This window comes from Leucoraja erinacea, chromosome 12, assembly GCF_028641065.1.
Source record: "Leucoraja erinacea ecotype New England chromosome 12, Leri_hhj_1, whole genome shotgun sequence".
Classification (NCBI taxonomy): domain Eukaryota; kingdom Metazoa; phylum Chordata; class Chondrichthyes; order Rajiformes; family Rajidae; genus Leucoraja; species Leucoraja erinaceus.
Window position 1 is genome coordinate 36,344,708 of NC_073388.1, and position 21,816 is coordinate 36,366,523.

The 21,816-nt window shown below is 41.5% G+C and overlaps 1 protein-coding gene across 1 annotated transcript in view; it reads right to left on the bottom strand.

Annotated features, from left to right (window-relative positions):
- Window positions 1-21,547, bottom strand: part of LOC129702253 (UAP56-interacting factor-like) — a 41,757-nt gene extending 20,210 nt beyond the window's left edge. Inside the window, exons 1-5 of the mRNA XM_055643928.1 lie at window positions 19,288-21,547; window positions 17,789-17,935; window positions 15,518-15,648; window positions 14,983-15,095; window positions 2,210-2,300 (exon numbers count right to left, since the gene is read on the bottom strand). Coding sequence (XP_055499903.1) covers window positions 2,210-2,300; window positions 14,983-15,095; window positions 15,518-15,648; window positions 17,789-17,935; window positions 19,288-19,360 — 555 coding nt within the window. The 5' untranslated portion in view covers window positions 19,361-21,547. The remainder of the gene's footprint in view (window positions 1-2,209; window positions 2,301-14,982; window positions 15,096-15,517; window positions 15,649-17,788; window positions 17,936-19,287) is intronic.
- Between the last annotated feature and the right edge of the window lie 269 nt (window positions 21,548-21,816).

Sequence of the window (21,816 nt, forward strand, 5' to 3'; positions counted from 1 at the left end):
CTAGCCTGATTTTCCCAGTCTACCTGCATGTTGAAATCTCCCATAACAACCACAGCATTACTTTTGCTACATACCAATTTTAACTCTGGATTCAACTTGCACCCTATGTCCAGGCTACTGTTTGGGGGCCTGTAGATTAGTCCCATTAGGGTATTTTTACCCTTGCAATTCCTTAGTTCTATCCATACTGACTCCACATCTCCTGTTTCAATGTCACCCCTTGCAAGGGACGGAATTTCATCCCTCATCAATAGGGCAACCCCACCTCCTCTGCCCACCTGTCTGACTTTTCGATAGGAGGTATACCCATGAATATTCAGTTCCCAGCCCTGGCCATCTTGCAGCCATGTCTCAGTAATTCTCACAACATCATACTTGCCAGTTTCTAACTGAGCTTCAAGCTCGTCCACTTTATTCCTTATACTTTGCGCATTCATATACAGTACTTTGACCTCCGTATTCACTTCCCCCTTCGCAATTGGCCCTGACCGTACTTTGTTGTCCATTCTCAAGCTTTCCTTCCCATTAATTTGGGAAAGTCCTCTCTGTCCTCTGGTCCTCGATTCCCCCACTCTGAGTAAGAGACTTTGTGCATCTACTCGATCCATTCCTCCCATGATTTTACACACCTCTAGAAGATCACCCCTCATGCTCCTGCACTCCAAGGAAAAGTCCCAGCCTACTCAACCCTACTCAGCCCTATAGATAGACACAAAATTCTGGAGTAACCCAGCAGGACAGGCAGCTTCTCTGAAGAGACGGAATGGGTGACATTTCGGGTCGAGATCCTTCTTCAGACTAGTCAGGGGAAAGGGATACAAGGGATATAGAACAAAAGAAAGTTGTTCTCCCTATACCTCAGACCCTTGAGTTCTAACAACATCCTCGTAAATCTTCTTTGTACCGTTTCCAGCTTGACAACATATTTCCGATAACATGGTGCCCTGAACTGAACATAATATTGCTGATAAAGAGTTGGGGAATGGCACCAGCATACATTTGGAAAAAGGACTGTTCAACACAATAAACAAAGATGCAGGCATGGCTGCGGCCCATGCGAGTGCCTATAACTACACCTTTAACTTGAAGAAAGTAACTTGAGGAAGCAAAAGAAAAGTTGTTTCGGTGAAGGTCATGTTTCGCCAGGTGGACGAGAGTGCTAGTTGAAGGGACCTGATTGGGTCTCTGTTCAAGGAACAACTGGAGGGCCTTGAGATCCTCCTGGTGGGGATGGGCATGGAGACATAAAGGGATTCGACATCCACGATTGGACATTACAATGAAGTGATGGGGGCCTATAATTGAAACTTATTGGTATGTTGAAGAATGCATTAGGGATCTCGGATGTAGGACAAAAGGGACTCTGCAAGCAGGGACACGAATCAAGATATTCATGAATGAGTTAGGTGGGGCAGGGCCAGACAGAAACAATGGGCCTACCAGGGCAGTCTTGCTTGTGGATTTTGAAGGAGACTGAAACAGGCTGTGCAGGATTGAGGAACTATAAATTTGGAAGCAGTGGAGGGGAGATCGTCAAAGACGACGAGATTGATGGTCTGGCCTGGTATTTGTCTGTGGTATCATGGTCAAGGGGTAGGTATGAAGAGATGTAGACATGCCTGGCCTCAGCATGGTAGAATTCTACATTGGGGTTTTTACTGAGTGTGCGGAGGACTGCACATTCAGAGAAGGTGAGATTAGAGCGAGTCAGGGGAGTTGCAAAGTCAAGACAGTTTATGTTTCTCTGGCAGTTGGAAATTAAAAAAAAAAATCTAATGGGGTAGAAGGCTGGCAGGGGCCGTTTAGCAGTTGTCACTAGTGGCAAGGAACCCTTGCCAGAGAAATAGACCCACAGACAGAGGCAACAGAGAAAGATGCTCTCTGAATTTGCTGACATACGGGCACGGGGGTATGTGTGTAAATATGTTTTGAAATGGAAAAACAATCCCTTCTTAATTACATAAACAAAAACCAACACGTGTACTGACCAAGTGAGCTAGCAGGACCTTTTTTATCCTAACGGTCTGGTGGTAAAATAAACCACAGTTATCACGGGAATGGTAATGTACAACCTAACACTTCTACTTTCAGCAATTTTTGTCTTTTTACGAGAAGGCTGGTAACAGTTCCAAATAGTCGTGTGAGGAACCAATTGATTATTCTCTGGAATCAAATGCATTCTTCCAAATCTATTCATAATATGACTTACCCCTCTTTTAATGTTCACCTTGGTTTGTCTTTGTTGATTTTGTATTAGTTGTCTCTTCTGCTGGTTTGAAACTTTATTTTGGAACATAATCCTGAAACAGTAAAATAGGAATTAAAATTGTCATACAAGGTGGTTTGAAAAGAAGTATGCACCAAAATGTTCCCAACACATATTTAGTGGTTTAGATTATTGACCCAGCATGGAAACAGGCCGAGCCTGCACCAACCAATGATCCCTGCAAATCAACACTATCCTATACACACTAGGGACAATTTTACCAAGCCAATCAATTTATAAACCTGTACGTCTTTGGAGTGTGGGAGAAAACCGGTGCACCCGGAGAAACCCCAAGCTGGTCCCGGGGACAATGTATGAACTCCATACAGATGGCATCCATAGTTGGGATTGAACCCGGGTCTCTGTCGCTAAAAGGCAGCAACTCCACCGCTGCGCCACCTTATAGCTTGACTATTTCAGAATTAACTTCAAATTCAAACACAACTGTGAAATTGCCCTGAAGGGGTTAATATAAGTTTACATTATGTATTCTAACTTAGTGTACTTCTATTGCCAAACTCATCTTATTTAACGTGATTGTGAATTAATTAATTACGGGAACTGATGTATAGACAAGGCACCTATTAGATCTTGTCTCATAGACGTGAAGTCATTACACCCTGAATGGATAGGAAATTTGAGAAATCTAACACTGGCAGGATAGCGCAGCAGGCAAATGAAACATTGTATTGTAAGGTAGAATATTGTCGAGTGGCCAAGTACTCTGCCGTTGCATTCAAATACCCCAAAATACATGTTGATCTTTAATTGAATTGAATTGAATTTCCTTTATTGTCATTCAGACCTTACGGTCTGAACGAAATTTTGTGCCTGCAGTCATACATACAATGATACAATAATAACCAACAATAAACACAAATTAACATCCACCACAGTGAGTCCTCCAAACACCTCCTCACTGTGGTGGAGGTAAAAATCTTAGGGCTGCAGTCTCTTCCCTCTTCTCCCTCTGCGCTGAGGCGATACCCCACCGGGCGATGGTACAAACAGTCCCACAGCTCACCGAGCTCCGCGAACGGGCCGGATCAAACACTGCGGCCCGGGGTGGTCGAAGCCGCCACACCTCCAGTCCAGCACACGCAGCCGCCGGCCCGCGGCTGAACCCACGACTCTGGACACCGCCGCCAGAACGTCGTCCCAGCCACTGGAGCACCGTCCCAGCCCCCGGACCGGATCACCCTCACGTGAGTACCGTTCCACCCTCAGGCTGGGCCACTCCAGCGGGAGTACCGTTCCTCCCTCGGGCTGGGCCACTCCGACGGGAGTGCCGTTCCTCCCTCGGGCTGGGCCACTCCAGCGGGAGTGCCATTCCTCCCTCGGGCTGGGCCACTCCAGCCCCTCACCATGCCGCTCTCACGGGAGCACCGTTCCATCCCGGGCTGGGCCGGGAGCGAGCCCAGGACGAGTCCTGTCAGCTGCCTCCAGAGTCCCGAGGTCGCCGGCTCCGCTAGGCCTCAGCGTAGACGGAGGCAGAGAAGGGGGATACGACAAAAAGGTCGTATTCCCCCGAAGGGAGTGACAGCAGCCCCCGTTTCACCCCCCACCCCCCTCCCCACATAAACACAGCCTAAAAACCAAAAACATAACTAGACAAAACGAAAAAAAAACAACACAAAAAAGTAAAAGACAAACGGACTGCAGGCGAGCCGCAGCCGTTCCCAGCGCCGCCACTTCCGGAGTGTACCACAAATCTAGAGACTTCCTTACATTTGAAAAGGGAAAAAGGATCCAGCTGTTCTGTTCTGTGCAGTAATCAATGATAAGTGTAGAACTAGGAAAGAGAAAGTTGGAGTAAATAAGGGCCAAATGGAAATAAACTAGTTCGAAGGTCTTTTTAATTATTATTCAACATACAAATTAACATATAATCCAATGGATCAAAGGCTTTGTGCCATGTCTGACAGTGAATTTAAAGATCAGGGTTTTGATTCATGCAAAACTGGCCCCTTTACTGAAGAAAATAGGGTGCTTTTGTTTGCGATGAACTTCAGTTAAACTGGACAGAAAACGGTGTCCTGATGAATCAGATAACTTTAAAATGCAGTGGTAGCAGAGGTTTCAGGTGAGATACAACTTCTATTTTTAAGGATGCAGAACAAAATAATAATTGGGGAAACAACGAACAGAAAGGGAAAGTTGTCTGGAAATGTTAGTTAATGTTGCTGTAAAAATGGTCTGAAGAAGGGTCTCGACCCAAAACGTTGCCTATTTCCTTCGCCCCATAGATGCTGCCTCACCCGCTGAGTTTCTCCAACATTTTTGTCTACCTTCGATTTTCCAGCATCTGCAGTTCCTTCTTAAACATCTGCAGTTCCTTCTTAAACATAACTATAAGGGGGATTCATTCTCCCTAAACTACCCACTTTATTTTAAAATACTGTCCCGGATGGAGTCCCCTGTTGTGTCCCCAGAACCTTTGCCTCCTCCGACAACTGGCCGATGGCAGAAACCATCTTCCTGGCCCTACACTCATCCTGAAACATTTGGATTAGAAAGATACATGTGACACTTCCACTTTATTGATTATAGCTCTGCCTTTAACACTATAATTCCAACAAACTCATCCTCAAACTCTGAGACTTAGGACTCAACTTCCCCTCTGCAACTGGATCTTTGACTTACTGACCCATAGGGTGCAATCAGTAAGGATAGATGACAAAACATCCTCCACAATAATTCTCAATACTGATGCTCCATAAGGATGTGTTGTCAGTTCCTTTGTATACATCCTATACACTATGGCCAAATTCTGCACTAATTCTATTTACAAATTTGCTGATAAAACCACCATCATTGGCCGGATCTCAACAATGACAAGACAGAGTATATGAAGGAGATAAAGAGCTTTGAAGCATGAAGTCAAGATAACAACCTCCCTATCAATGTAGACAAAATAAAGGAGCTAGTTATTAATGTCAGGAAGTACGCATAACATCCACCATCAATGGTGCTGAATTGGAGACGGTCAAGACCTTCAAGTTCTCGGGTGTAAATATCACCAAGAATTTGTCCTGATCCAACCTCAATATCGTTGTAGCCAGGAAAGCACTCCAATGCCTTTACTTCCTCAGAAGGCTAAGAACATTCACCTAGCGTCCGATGACCCTTTAATTGATACCAATTTACATAGACGCACCACAGTAAGCATTCTATCTGGATACATCACAGTTTGGTATGGTAACTGCTCTGCCCAAGACCACAAGAAATTACAGAGAGTTGTGGGCACAGTCCTATCCCTCCCCCCTCAACTTCATCTATACTTCATGCTGCCCTGAGAAAGTAGCCAACATAATCAAGGGGTACTCACATGCTAATCATTCTCTCTTCTCCTGCCAGGCATAAGATACAAAAGCTAAAAGACACATACTATCAGACTCTTCAACAGATCTCTCATTTGCCAAGAATCTATCTTGTTGCAACCCTTACACTTTATTTGCAATTTCTCTGGAGCTGTAACACAATATTCTCTTCTTTGTTCATGTTCTCTATTGCATTACCTGATGTAGTCAGGTAAGGTATGATTTGGCTGGATAGAGCGCAAAACAACATTTTTCACTATATCTCATTACTCGTGACGATAATAAACCAATACCGAAAGATAAATGTCAGCCAATCTAAAAATGACTTGTCATTTCAAACCTATTGTTCTCCCTTTTAAATTATCCACCGGATTATCCACCTATCCTTCACTTCAAGGGGCCTTATTTTTTTTTATAACCTTTTGTGGGACGTCAACAAATACTTTTCAAAATCCAGACTTGCTACTGCTGCAGGTTCACCCATATATACCCTGTTTTCTCCTCCCCTACCCAGCTCTTCCTCAGCCCAGTCTCCACCGCTTCCTTTCTTCTTCTCCCCCCCTCCCCCCCCCCCCCCCCCCCCCCCCCCCCCCCCCCCCCACACTCACATCAATTTGAAGAAGGGTCTTGACCCGAAACGTCGCCTATTTCCTTCACTCCATAGATGCTGCCTCACCCGCTGAGTTTCTCCAGCAGTTTTGTCTACCCCTTATAGCTATGGTTACCTGCAAATGGAATGGCTAAGCTAGCTACCACTTATGACTAGCAATACAAAAGATAGGTGGGACGTTGGGCTGTGCAAAGTTTAAGAATATTCCACAAATGAATATGGATAGATTAAGTGAGCAAAAAAGAGTAAGACAGGAAATTATGATATTAGTTTTAAAAGAAAGCATAATAAAATAAAACAGAACAGCATGGTAGGGAATGCATGTCTTGTTCAGCAAAGAGATCACAACGTAGAAAACTAACATGCACAGATAGGAAGCAAAAAGGAAGGAAATTGTGTATGTTAGCCCTTTTTGCAAACAGTTTGAAATACAAGGTTTTGTAACATCTGTGCAGAACTTTGGTAAGACCACACCTAGCATGCGGTTTTGGATATGCAAGGTACAATTACTAGCTTGATTCTGGGTATAAGGGGAATTTTAGGCATGGGACACCAACTTCTCTATTTCCATGCGCGTATTCATATATTGGATAGCAATCTCGTGTGATGTGTGTTAGCTCCTCAAACAATGTAACAGTTTTATACCAGGAATTTAGCAATTCAATATGCAAATAGTTTGTGTACTGTTTTGCAAACAAACCTTTACATATATGCCCTCAATGTAGTCTGAAGACATATAAATTAGTGATGAGGATGCTGATCAGTTTATTCAAGTACAGTATTTTGCAAGTTCTCGCCTGGCAAGCTTTTGGAAAGCTTGCACCAAAACCTATTTCTTGACTTGCTGTGACTGCATGTAAGAAATCTCATTGAAGATGTCTATATCAATGAGAGAGCATAGCTCAGCAATCTACACAGGCAAGTGATAGTGCCAATAACTGGATTACTGCAGACATGTTAGGCGTACTATTAATGTGCAGGTATACAACAAAATGGCTTCTGTGTTTGATTATATCGGAAGCTTAGACATGTGAGCAACTGAGCCTGAGAACTATTCAGCTCGTAGATCAAATTAAAGGACATCTCCTTGCAGACAAACAATATCCAAAAAGCTGAATGATAAAGAAATACAATGAAACCCCAAAACGATATGACGAGTGAATGTTAAAAAAAGTAATACAACCAATTAAAATTGGCCAGATACATATAGCACTTTAATAAATATCATTCCAAGGTAAAAGATGCCATGCTTATTTGAACCAAATGTGTTGGAAATAGCTAAAAGCTATAGGTTTGTCACAGAAACTGGGTAAGAACATTTTATATATTGTTAAATTAGGAACTGCGTAATTTGATGCTTTTTTGGAACATGCCTTACACAATGGGCTTGTATATGGACCGGCAAATCACAAATTCAGTCTGAAGATGAGTCCCAACCCAAAATGTCGTCAGTCCATTCCCTTCACAGTTGCTCCATGACACGCTGAGTTCTTCCAGCACTTTTTTCAATAAATTCAGTCAAATCTGTTGAACAAGCAAAGCCTACATTTAAATTTGCATGTAAAGTAGCTGGAGAAAGAATGGATGATGGCACAGCAGAGGATTCAATCCCGATCTCCAGTGCTATTTGTGTAGTTTGCATTTTCTCCCAGTATATGGATTTCCTCTGTGTGCTCACATTCCAAGGATGTGTGTTGGTAAATTAATTGGCTATTGTAAATTGTCCCTAATGCAGAGGTGAATGGCGGAATCTTGATGGAAATTTTGGGAGTTGGTGGAAATTTAGGGAAAACATGGTACAAGTGTAGGATTAGCGTTAACGGATGTTTGATTGTCACCACGGAATCAAAACCTCTTTCCATGCAATATGACACTGTCTGTGTGTTAATTTGGCAGCCCGCAGATTCAAGGCTAAAACATGCCACAAAAGCAATTTCAGTGGCAATTCAAAATAACAATAGATATTAGGAAATTTGGAGTATAGCTTGGCACGTTGTTGGATTATATGATGATATTTTCAAAGACAGCTGCACTGGCAAAAAAGAGTACAATGTGAGCATTAGACGATTGCAAGCCCAAATCCATCCCATGCACTCCAAAGAATCAAATTGAAAGAAACTGGATAAATGAGAACCAAATGTTGTGCTTTCTAAAAACAGACTAAGTGTGCTAGGTTGTACCCAAGGCAGAAAACAGTGAACCTGCGCAAAGGCTACAATGTCATGAAAATCAAGACATTCACCACGAACAATATTCACTCTGCATTTTGCTTTGCATGCTGAGTTAGAAGGATCAAATTTCTTCAAACAATTGGAACTCTCCCATGACTATGCTCAATTGAACATTGATTCAGATTCAGATTCAATTTTAATTGTCATTGTCAGTGTACAGTACAGAGACAGTTTTGCCAAGAATTTCCTGGCCAATATGGATAAAATATGTAGGATGAAATTGCAGATGTTGGTTTGCTCCAAAGGTAGACACAAAAAGCTGGAGTAACTCAGTCGGTCAGGTAGCATCTCTGGAGAAAAATTGGCAATGTACTTCAGCATGACTTGACCATCGACATACACAAAAAGCACTCCTGATGTTAATCCATTGAGTCAAGAGTTTTGCCAAGAATTTCCTGGCCAATATGGATAAAATATGTAGGATGAAATTGCAGATGCTGGTTTGCACCAAAGGTAAACACAAAAAGCTGGAGTAACTCAGTCGGTCAGGTAGCATCTCTGGAGAAAAAGAATAGGTGACCTTTCGGGTCCAAACCATTCTTCAGACCGAGAGTCAGGCGAGAGGAAAACAAGAGATATTGGTATAATGAATGAAAGAGATGCAAAAAGCAACAATGATCAACAAAAGGTGGAGCCCACAATGGCCCATTGTTGGCTGTGGGAAGGTGATAACGTGTGATACAAACAGTGAAATTAGTACGATGAATAGGACGAGGCAGGGATGGAGAGAGAGAGAGGGAATGCAAAGATTACGAAGTTGGAGAAAACAATATTCATACCGCTAGGTTGTATGCTGCACAAGCAAAATATGAGGTGATGCTCCTCCAATTTGCATTTGGCCTAACTCTGACCTTGGCCTCATTCTGAAATGTTGTCGGGAGCAAATTAGTGGTTAATCAAGGTTAATTGCCAGAAATTTATAAACAGAAAAAATATATTTTGCCGAAAATGTTCAATTTAGTATAACTGAAGATGATACAAGGCAATTAGAAACAGTGTAGAAATTGTTGATGTCAATGGACTACAAGCAATGAAAGAATGATGAAGCTTATTTACTGTGCAAAATATGACACTGCAGCAGAACTAGGGTTGTTCCTGGGGATGATGCCGTTTTACATATGACTCTTTCCAGTTCTTAAGGTGCAGCAAAGAACAATGAAGTGTGCATGATGAAAGCAAAACAAAAAGATGTCAGTGAAGTTCTCCCCAGAGACAAATACTGTAGACAGACCACACAAACAGGCTATTTGGCCCAACAACTGCATGCTAACCATCATCTGCACATTTACACTAAGCCTACATTGATCCCAGTTTTTATTCTCCCCACACTCTTAAGAGTACAGTACAGTATTTATTTTGATTCTGCGCACACATTGATGTTGTCAAGTGAAATGACATAATGATATTGGTGCAGTTGCAAGCCATACAAAAGAATAATGGGTAAGAGAAACCATTTGCTTTTACGTCTCATAACCTCACAAGAAAATTAGTGAAATTATGTATAAACTGAGAAATAAGTACTAGGAATCACGTAAGGAATCAAGAAATTTGATCCATTTCACGGAGCAGAACCTTTGTTCAAGCAATGCTCACTTTGAAGAGGCTTCCCTCCTCTCTTTGACAGGAATTCTGAGCCCCTCCCTCTCTGCTCCCCCTCCGCTAGTGGATAAATTATATCCTAATTCAGAGCCATTTAAAATGGCATCATCAAGGATGAACACATTTTTTTTTTTTTGCATTCCAACAATAAAATTGAGTATTTTTTATTTATTTTTTTTTAATTTTATTTTTATTAGAAGTACGGTAAATTACAATCTTACACAACACATATATCTTAATACATTTTTTGTACCGCTTCATTTTTTTTTGAGCTTTAAGAAAAAGGTAGAAGTAAGGAAAGTAAAGAAAGTGCAAGAGAGTCGTGCAGTGCAAGAGTGTAGGGGAAAAAAAGCCCCTTAGGAAAGAAGTTAGAGAAGGAAGTAAAGTGAGAAAATAGACCCTAGAAAAGAAAGAAAGAGAAAATAGAAACAATCACTCTATTATAACATTAAACTCCGCAGAAAGGGGACTACCAACCAAGTCTGTTTTTGTTATTTTACCTCCCGTTACCAGGTCCTGATTCCGCTTATTTATATATTTGTTTTTTTTAGATTACTATTGCACCTCATACTTGTAATAGGTCCAGAAACATAGACCACGTCTTTTGGAATTGGTCTGCTTTACCTGCTAGGAGGAATCTCATCTCTTCCAGATGTAATGTTTTGACATAGGCATTTATCACAGATTGGTGAAACATTTGGGAAGATTTTATTTAATTTAGTTTTTGAATAGTATAATCTATGTAATGTTTTAAATTGGATGAGCGTATGTCGTACGTTGATCGAACATTTATGCACCTGTAGTAAATGATTATCCCAGGTCTCTTTTGAGATTTTTATAGCTAATTCTTGTTCCCAATCTTTTCTAATTCCATCTGTTGTGGGTATTTCTATGTTTAAAATGATATTATATAGGTACGATATTAAATTAGCTGATTCCGCCTTGGTCTTCATTGCTTCATCCAATAAGTCGGAAGACATATTATGATAGTCTTTTGTGTGTTTTTTCAGATAATCACAAATTTGATTCAATCACAGATTCAATTCCCAAATATTTGAATTTTTCTGTAGCTATTTTAAAGGGAAATTTCCGAAGCTGTGTTGAGTCTTTTGGTTTTATCGACATAATTTCACTTTTGTTCCAATTTATTCTATATCCTGAAAAGGATCCAAAGTCCTCAATTAAGTTTAGTATGTTTGGTATACTAATTTGTGGTTTTGTGATGTACAGTAGTACATCATTGGCATATAGGGATATTTTATTCTTTGAGTATTTTGTATTATAACCATAAATATCCGGATGTGTTCTTATTTTTTCAGCAAGGGGTTCAATTACCAAAGCAAATAACAGCGGTGATAATGAGCATCCTTGTCTATTGCCCCTTGATAGTTCAAATTTCGAGGATAAGATATTATTAGTTAATATTCTAGCCGTAGGTTTGTTATATAATAGTTTTATCCATGCGATAAAGTTTTCTCCCAATTGGAATTTTTGCAATACTTTAATCATATAATCCCATTCTACTTGATCAAACGCTTTTTCTGCGTCCAGTGAGATAATAGATAACTCTTGGTCGTGAGATTTATGTGAGTGCATTATGTTAAGCAAACGTCTCAAATTATTGAATGAGTGTCTCTTAGGTATAAATCCTGTTTGATCTCCATTTATTAATCTACTAACGTACCTGCTTAGTCTACTGGCTAGTGTTTTCGCTATTATTTTTTGATCCGTATTTAACAAAGCAATAGCTCTATATGAGCCTGGTTCTTCTATGTTTTTATCTTTTTTAAGTATTAATGTGATCGTTGATTCTGCTAATGTTTCGGGTAAGCTTTGCTCTTTAAAAGCGTGTGTATACATTTTCTGTAATCGTGGGGTAACTATATCATAAAAGGCTTTATAGAATTCACTACTGAATCCGTCTGGTCCTGGTGTTTTACCATTCTTTAGTGTTTTTATTGTGTCTTCTATCTCCTTAGAAGTAATTGTTGCTCCCAGTTCCTCTTGTTCCCTCAATTCTAATTTTGGAAGGTTACAATCTTCCAGAAATTCTGAAATTTTATTATTATCTATTGACGTATTAAAGTTCCAAACAGAACACTATTACAAAAAAACCAGACTGCTGTATGAACTCAGCAGATCAGGCAGCATCTCTGGAGGCAGAGGGATGGTGAGTGTTTTAGGTAAAGAATCAGGATTCATCACTGCTCCTGAGTATAGCATCTGCAATCTCTTACATCTCCATTATATCACCCTACTGCAAAACCTCCTCAAAATAAGCCTCTGAAGAAATTGTCCTCCCCCCTTCGAAGGAAATTCACTGAGCCTCTCTCGCTCTAGTTTCTGTTAGTCTTCTCTTCTTCAACCATATTTGGAGAGTTCATACAGTTGTTTGTCATTTGCTCTAGTTAATGCTTTACAGTCTCTTGTGCCTCCAGAACGCTACTAGATGTTTTGTCATGTCTACCACATGGGAACCCTCAAGTTGGATGTGTAAATGAAACAATGAGGACTTTTAAATAACCGAGTATGAAACTGCAGACAAAACCCAGAATGATCCATTGTTGAAAAAGGTCTATGAACAGATATTGGAGGGATGGACAGAATTCAAACACGAGTTGTCATGTGAACAGGGTTGCATTATGTGGATAAGAGAATGATAATACCTATTCTGTTGAGAGAGGTTTTTACCAAATTTTTTATTGACTGCATATAAAATAATAGTTTGAATGATGATCTTGAATCATGGCAAAAATTGAACAAATTTGCAATAAACCTTTGAAAACTCCTTTGCTGTAATGCCCGTGATTTACAGAGCTTTTTAAAGTACATGGAGAGTTTTGCGATTAAGATAAAGTAGATTAAAGTGTAACACATGAACTCGTATTATGACTGAACATACTATAGATAAATTGAGGTCCATATATGCATAAAATCAAGGCTTACTTGAACAGCTAATTTCTGATAATGACCCCTAGTTTAAATATACAGGTGCACAACCTTTTATCCGAAAGCCTTGGGACCAGACACTTTTCGTAATTCAGAATTTTTCGGCTTTCGGAATGGAAGATTTTTAGCGTAGATTTTAACGGCTGGCACAGTGGTAGAGTGCTCGGCTCATATCCGCAAGATCGCGAGTTTGCGCCTAGATCCCGGCAGTTACTCGATCGCGAGTTTGAGTCTTCAATGTAGTTTTTTCTTGCAGAATAGGAGAGAATAGGGAGGGTTAGGCTGGGATCATTCTCTGCGAGATGATCTTAGTGCGGGAGACAAGTGTAGGAGAGGTGTACTGACTGTGTGGGCAGAACTTTGGAAGTGATTGCCCACCATTCTCAAAAGCCACTGTGTCTCCCTGTCCCTCCAACTCCAGAGGAATCCGCTCCCTGATGGGCCGCTACGGTGACAAGTGGCAGTTCGCCCACAGCCCGAGCTGCGCCACCCCAAGAACAAGACGTACCTTGCACACCATCAGCTTCTGCCCCTACGGGGAGCGTGTTCCTCTGGAGTTGGAGCGGGGCTGGGCTGGAGTTGCTGATCTGGGATCTCCGTGCTTGCAGTGGGCCTGAGGGTCGGTGTCCCGATGAGGGGGCGCAGCTCGGGCTGTGGGCGAACTGCCACGTCGCCATAGCGGCCCATCGGGGAGCGGCTTCTGGTGGTCCTGACGTCTCTCAGCTCCTGTCTAGGGGGGTGGCCGGAGACGTCAGGACCAACAGGAATCTGCTCCCCAATGCGCCGCTACAGCGACAAGTGGCAGTTCGCCCACAGCCCGAGCTGCGCCCCCTCATCCGCAACCCGGGTTCCTCTGGAGTTGGAGCGGGGCTGGGCTAGAGTTGCTGCTGGCTGTGAGTCTCTGGGATCTCCGTGCTTACAGTCGGTGTCCCGTTGGTCCTGACGTCTCCGGCCACCCCCCTGGACTGGAGCTGAGACTGGGAACTGTACCGTCCTTGCCCCCTCCCTCTGCAACTGCAAACAACCCCACAGTTCCCAGTCTCAGCTCCTGTACAGGGGGGTGGCCGGAGACGTCACAGCCCGAGCTGCGCCGCCTCATCCGCAACCCCAAGACCAAGACGTACCTTGCACACCATCAGCTTCTGTCCCTACGGGGAGCGTGTTCCTCTGGAGTTGGAACGGGGCTGGGCTGCTGCTGGCTGTGGGTCTCTGGGATCTCCGTGCTTGCAGTGGGCCTGGGGGTCGGTGTCCCGTTGGTCCTGACGTCTCCGGTGACTGGCACTGACCTGCTGGCATCGCCGACGTGAAGACAGTGCAAAGCCCCCGCACCGGTGCAATGGGTGGGGAGCCGGAGAGGGGAGGGAAGGGGTCACACACATGGCCAGGAAGCAGAGGGGTGTAGGTGGGGTGAAACTGAAGGGAGCGACAATCTGCTGCTGCCTGCCCGCTGACTTTAAAAAACTGTGTATCGTGAGTCTACCGTGGGAACTTTTTAACTCAGCGGGCAGGCAGCAGCAGATTGTCAATTATTAACCCTCCCACGCAATATACCCTCACCTTCTCTTTTATGAATGGGGATTTAGTTCCCCTTTCTTCGAGGACCGACCGGAGGTTCCGCTGTCACCTCTGCGGGCCGCCCTCGGTGAACGTCTTCAAGGACCTTTCTTCAAGGACCGAAAAAATGTCCGCTATTCGGAGCTTTTCGTTATTTGGAACTTCGGGGATAAAAGGTTGTGCACCTGTACTTAGTTTGCAAATGTTTGAAACAGAATGATATCAAACATACTTTTCTTCCTTCAAATGTGTCTTGGTCAATTTAACTCAACATGACAGCCAAATGTATTTCCTTGTACTCTTGTATCTTGCCACCTTCCTCAGTATTCCCACAGCCACTTTGAGGTACTGTCATTCATAACAATTTTATGAAAGAGTTACGATATTTCTGATGCAGAGTTAAGAGAGACTGGATGCATACTGTAATTGTTGATACAATTAAGTTATTGTTACCTTCTTTTCAGCAGTTGAGGAAGCCCCTGTCGTGTAGGCCTGAAACTCTTCTTGGTTTGCTGTGCTCTTCCCCATATGATCCTTGGAGTTCCTTTCCGAATGGGTGCAATCTGCTGAAAATTCAATAAAGAAATTGATTTTAAAATTCAAAAAATCACAAAGACAAAATAGGGCTTTATTTCATTTGCTAATTTATTTGCATTATCTTGCTCCCACTAATGGATGTTTCCATTAGTGGGAGATTCTAGGACAGGACGTTAAAGGACGTTCTTTTAAGTAGGAGACATTTCTTTAGTCCGAGGGAATGTGTGGAATTATTTGCCACAAAAGGCTATGAAGACCAAGTCAATGGATATTTTTAAGGCAGAGATAGATAGATTCTTGATAAGTACAGGTGTCAGAGGTTATGGGGTGAAGGCAGGAAATGGGATTAGGAGGGAGAGAGAGATCAGCCATGAATCAATGGCAGATTGGCCGAATGGCCTAATGCTACTCCTATTATAACCTGATGAATGTTAATAATTAAAAGACTCACTTGTTTGACTGCTATGGTTGGTTCTCTTCCATCTGGTCTAATTCTGGGATATCTAGCCTGTGTTTGCCAGCGTTGATTAATTCTCCCATATCCTCGTGATCCAAAGGCATTTCCCGGTGGTCGACTAGATCCTATTTGAATGGACAAGAGAAAAATAATCAGCTTGTTACAGGTGATAACATTTTCATATGTATTGAATTATCACATTTGTAGCTCAGTATTAGAATTAATAAGAAAATTGCTTTGGCTTGACTGGGCATAAATCTCCTGTTTACATTTCTATCTCAGGATTACAGCATTCATCCTCTGCCCCCTATTGTTACCTATTTACTTAAGCAAATTGCTGCTGCTTACATAATGTTGCCCATAGCTGAGCCAGTTATACTACAAATCATTATTAATGCCCTCCAAAGAATCAGCATGCCCTCCAAAGAATCAGCAGCTCGCCAGCAGCTTTGGCCACCTAATTCACAGAGACATACCGTACCAAAAGAAGCCTTGTGGCTCAACTTGTTAATAGGTTCTATGAGCAGTGTTAGGTCATTTGGCCCATCAAGGCTATTCTACCATTCAATCATAGCTGATCTATCTTTCCCTCTCAACCCCATTTTTCTGCCTCCACGCCATAACCTATGACACCCTTACCAATCAAGAATCTGTCAAGCCTTAAAAATATCCATTGACTTGGCATCCATAGCTGTCAATGGCAATAAATTCCACAGTTTCACCACTCTCTGACCAAATAATTCCGCCTCCTCTCCTTTTTAAAGGTACTTCCTTGTATGCTGTGGCTCTAGCTTTTGTCCTAAATTTTCCCGCTAGTGGATACATCCTCTCCACATTCTCTCTATCTAGGCTTTTCACTATTCTGTAAGTTTCCATGAGGCTTCCCCTCCCCCACCCTTCTAAACTCCAGCAAGTGAGGCCCAGTGTCTTTAAACGCCCATCATATGTTAACCCAATAATTCCTAAATTCATTTTTGTAAACCTCTCCAATGCCAGCACATCTTTCCTCAGATATCGGGCCCAAAAGTGCCTATAAAGCCTCAGCATTACATCCCTGTTTCTGTATTCTAGCCCTCTCAAAATAAATGCTAGCATTACATTTGCCTTCCTTACTACCAATTCTTCTTGCAAATTAACATTTTGGGAATTCTGCACCAGCACTCCTGAGTCCATTTGCACCTCCCATTTCTGAATTATCTCTCCATTTAGAAAATTGTCTACATCTTTATTCCAACTACCAAAATATGTTACTGCACACTTTGCTACACTGTATTCCATCTGCCACATCTCAGCCCACTCTCCCAATCAAGATGCCATATCTAAACTAATCCTATTTGCCTGTGTTTGCCCCACATTTTTTAAACCTTTTCCTATTAATGTACCTGTCCAAATGTTGTTATTGCACCTATTCATGCCCTCATTGCCCCTTAGATTCCTATTAAATCTTTATCATCTCACCATAAACTTATACCTTTTAGTTCTTGATTCCCCTACCGTGAGGAAAAAGATTCCCTATCTATTCCTCATATAATTTTCACACCTCTATAAGATCATCCCTCTGACTACTGCACTGCAAGGAAGAAAGTTCTAGCTTGAACACAATAACTGAAACACGACTGAAAACTGAACATAATACTGCCATACATAAGGGCAGCCTCACCAAAATATTGTACAACTGTAACATAACATCCAGACTTCTATACTGAACTCCCTTATTGATGAAGACCAGCATGCCAAACACCTTTTGCATCACCGTAACTACCCAGCAATAGCATTTTTTGGAAACTATGCACTTGTTTCCCTATGTCCATGATTTCACCATCAAAGCTTTAGGAGTCACCAATGATGTGAAACCCAACTGAACTAACTACATAAATTTCATGGATGCAAATCCAAGCCAAAGACTAGGCATACGGCAGAAGTGTGATGAAATATTTTCCATCTTCCCAATCCAGGCACTTCAACCACCAAGAAGCATAAAAAGGCATCAGGTGTGGGGAACAAAACCACTTCCGGTTATCACCCTCACTCGTACATTGTACACTATCCTGACATGGAAATATATTGGTGCTCCTCCATCCAGTAACATTTGCATACACAGGCAGACAAGATTTGGGATACCAACAGAAGGCACAATCTCAATTATCTCCATTTCAAATCTTTGCATACTGCTAAATAAATATGCCAAAAAAATGCAAGATTAGATAAAATGTACAGTTACTGGGTTTGCAATTGTGACATGGTTAATTTTGATGAAGAGCTTACCCTGTATATTCTGTTGCATTCTTTGTGATGGCTGAATTTGTGGGATGTGAGGGTGCAAATTCCATTGTCTTTTCTGTTGTTCTCTTGTCCTGTTAACTGCAATCATTGCAGAGATGTTTTCCTTTTTATTGAGTTTAATAATTTCATCTGCATAATGCATGTACAAAAATTATTTTTGCATGTATTACCAGATCTAATGCATAAAACTGGGTTGTATATACAATGCTATCCTCTTATCTAATTTGCTGAAGGAGTCTGAAGAAGGGTCGACTCAAAATGTCACCTATTTGTTTTCTCCAGAGATGCTGCCTGTCCCATTTAGTCACTTCAACATTTTCCTTTGATAAAGGAAAAATTGATACTAAAACAGGAAAATTATATATCTTTGCTATGAAATAATTCTGTGCCAATCTCTCCAAGATCATAGAAATGCACAATACAATTACAATTCATCCTAGCAGCCTCTCTGAGAGAGATTTAAAAATACAAATCCTACTAAATTATTAACTAGATCCGTGTGAAGGACTTTCAAAATGTTTGGAATTTAGTTAAGAGTGCCGTCTCATACGGATTTTAACATGCTAGATTATATTGAGAAAGATCAGCTTTAACAGCACTGACTGGTTGAAGTAATAATATAGAAATTAAAATAATTTATCATACTAAATATATGTATTCGCTCATTCAACAAAAGGTAATTTACATACCACAAAACTCATAGGAAATCAAGTAAAACACTGCAAACACTTGAAATCTGAAATGAAAACTAGGGAAACACTTAGGAACTTAGGCAAGATGCGGGCGAAATAAAATCAAAGTTGGTCACCAGGACATATGTGTGTCAGATTCTTTGCCTTCAAAAAGGCTATTCTGTCTATTTGCTTATGCTTTTGTGAAATTAAATTTGGTGATATGGGTAGGATATTACAGCATGTAAAAGTAGCAACTCAGTGACCTGGGATGAGTAATGAGGGGAACTATGAGTGAAGGTAAACAACATTTATTGCTTATTCCCACATGTTGATTGGAGTCGGTTGTTTGCAGGCAGGAACGTCAGGAAAGCGGAATACCTCTAAAAGTGTGACAACAAGAATTCAGGGCTTGCACGTTCATGTTAGGGTGAAGGGCAAAGCAGGTGGGCACAAAGGAAGCTTGGATTAAGAGCTCTGACAGGAAAAAGGGGGCATGGGACAGATATGGGTGTTTAAATATATCTGTTATAGATATAGATATATATGACGCAGATCGACGGCCGCAGTATTTCTAAGCACTGACGCATGACGTTGCAGCAATGCAATATCGTCGCTCCTTATTTAGTGATTCGCATCTGACTGATCTCATACGACATCTCCCACTTCACTCCCTCCCAAAAAGTGAAAGAAAACATCATTTTTTAAATCACATATTCTATGCCTTGTAATAGAGACCTGCTCTCCTTGGATTTCGTATCAATAATTTCAGAAAACCAGCACAGACAATTTTAGGAAACTTATACTTGCCCAAAGACATGTCAATCTTTTCCGAGTTTTTGTCTACGTCCATAGGAACAGGTTCAGCGGCGAACTCAGTCATTTTTTCTTTATGACGGATGCTAATGAACAATTCAAAGTGAAGTGAAGAGTAAACGTGAGAATTGTCACTTGCTCAGATTTAGCTTCTATCTCCAAGGCGCATGTACGGAATGCTGTCTGCGTTGTGGTCGTGATAACGTGACTTGAAATGACGATACGAAGGGAACGGATTAAATTCCTGGGGATGGCAACGGATTAATCTAATTGCTAATATAATAGTTACTGAACATATCAACCAAAGTTACATTAAAATTAACATGAGCGTGGAGCTGCTGCCTCGGCGCCAAAGACCTACGTTCGAGCCCGCCGTAGGGTCTGTCAGTGTGGAGTTTGCATGAGCCACTGTGACCATGTGGGTTTCCTCCAGGTACTGGGGATTTGTAGGTTAATTGGCCCATGTAAATTGTCCCTAGCAATGATCTTATGGCTCCGCTATAACATCTTTGGTCCCTAGTATGTAAGGAGTGGATGAGTAAGTGAATGGATAAAAGAACGAGTGTGATCGATGTTTGGCGTCCATTCGACGAGCGGAAAGACCTATTTCCATGTTGCATTCTAAAATAAATCTAAATATAGGATTCTTTCAATTCTTCAAATGCAAATCTCTTTTGGCAACATGCTTTCTATGGAGAATGGCACAAGATACTGGTGCTAGGAGCATAGTAACTAATATTAAATCTATTTAAAAGTTAAATGGAACTCTTTCGGTTGTCTGTTGAAAGGTTAATCATGACATTATCAAACATCAACGATTGTGATTTAGTTAGTTAATAACTTTAATGTTTTTTTAAAATATTTTAGGGCTCTGTACACGTTAGTTTCAATATGTTCAAATTTGATGGAACACCAGGAAACTTAACTGGCGGTTTAACTGGACCATCTTTAGACTTGGACGGAAGCAGAGAATAACCACTAACTTCCTGTCACAGACATACAAAGCGTGTGATTAAGACTGAAATCTAAAGGAGCACTGAGTTCCTATGTTTTAGTTTAGTTTAGAGATACAGCGCGGAAACAGGCCCTTCGACCCACCGAGTCTGCACCAACCAGCGATCCCCGTACTTTAACACTATCCTCCAAACACACTCTGGACAATTTACACTTATACTTGCCAATCAACCTACAGACCTGTACGTCTTGTAGCTACAATGTTAACTAAGGTAGCTTTAATGTTTCTAAGCAAAATATGAAATATCTGGAAACATTTACAGTCCAGACAGTATTTGTAGAAATAGTTCAATTTCAGGTCAATGACTTCTAATAAGAAACTTTAATCTTAAATGAACAACAGTGTTCTTGTCAGTCATACAACATGGAAACGGGCTTTGTAGCCCTATTTGCCCATGCCGACCAAGACTAACCCCACCTGTCCATATACCTCTATACCTTACCTATCCAAGCAATTATCCTAAGAAAGCCCGTCAGGGCTGAGGATGATTTGTTTCCACTTCAGGTTTGTGGGGTTTTGTGGAAGTGGCTGATGAGGCAAATGTGGAAACTACTGACTGTTCTATAGATAAGTAGGTGGTAGATGATAGGCAAGTGGATGGGCTATTTGTGAGGTGGTACTCCACATCACAGAAGCATATAGAAGGGCAGGAATCACTGCTGCCCAGTGGATCATGAATTTTTGCGCCTTTCCTGGAATCTTGAGCTTCAAATACCCTTTCCCACAATTGACCAAAGGCTGTGCTGGTGTACTGAAAAAGATGGTGAATTTCATCATCAATGTCTGTGTTCACTGAGAGGTGATCTCTAGATATAGAATGTGAGCCATGGTTTCTAGGGTTTCACCACAAACCTTTATTGTGAGAAAGGAATGTGTAGTACCAAAGGGGCAGGTTAGATGATCACCTTTGACTTGCACATGTTGAGTGTAAAGGCTATCCTCTTGTTTGTTTCAGTGGAAGTATTGGCAACAGCTTGGATCTTAAACTCAGGAAACATAGACAGTGATGATGAAATTTATCAGAACCTTCAATGTGCTGACAGTCTTTAGTGATTTACAGGGTGATTTACATGATGATACTGCACGCAACTTAGTCCATAAAACCTATATCAGTTATACAAGGCATTGGTGAGTCTGGACTTGGAGTATTGTGTTCATTTTGGTCACCCTGCTGTATGAAAAATGCCATAAACCCAGAAACAGTGCACAAAAGATTTATGAGGATGTTACCACTTCTTGAGAGAACAGGCTATAGAGAGAGGTTATGCAGGCTGGACTTTATTCTCGGAAGTGTAGGAAACTGAGGAGTGATCTTTTAGAAGTGTATAAAATTATGAGGCCATAGACAGGATGACAAATAGTAGACACATAGTCTTTTCCCAGGTTTGAGGAATCAATAACGAGAGAGGATAGCTTGAAACTGAGACAGCAAAGATTTAAAGGGAGCCTAAGGAGCAACATTTTTACACAGAGGGTGGTGGGTATGAGGAACGAGCTGCTTGAGAAAG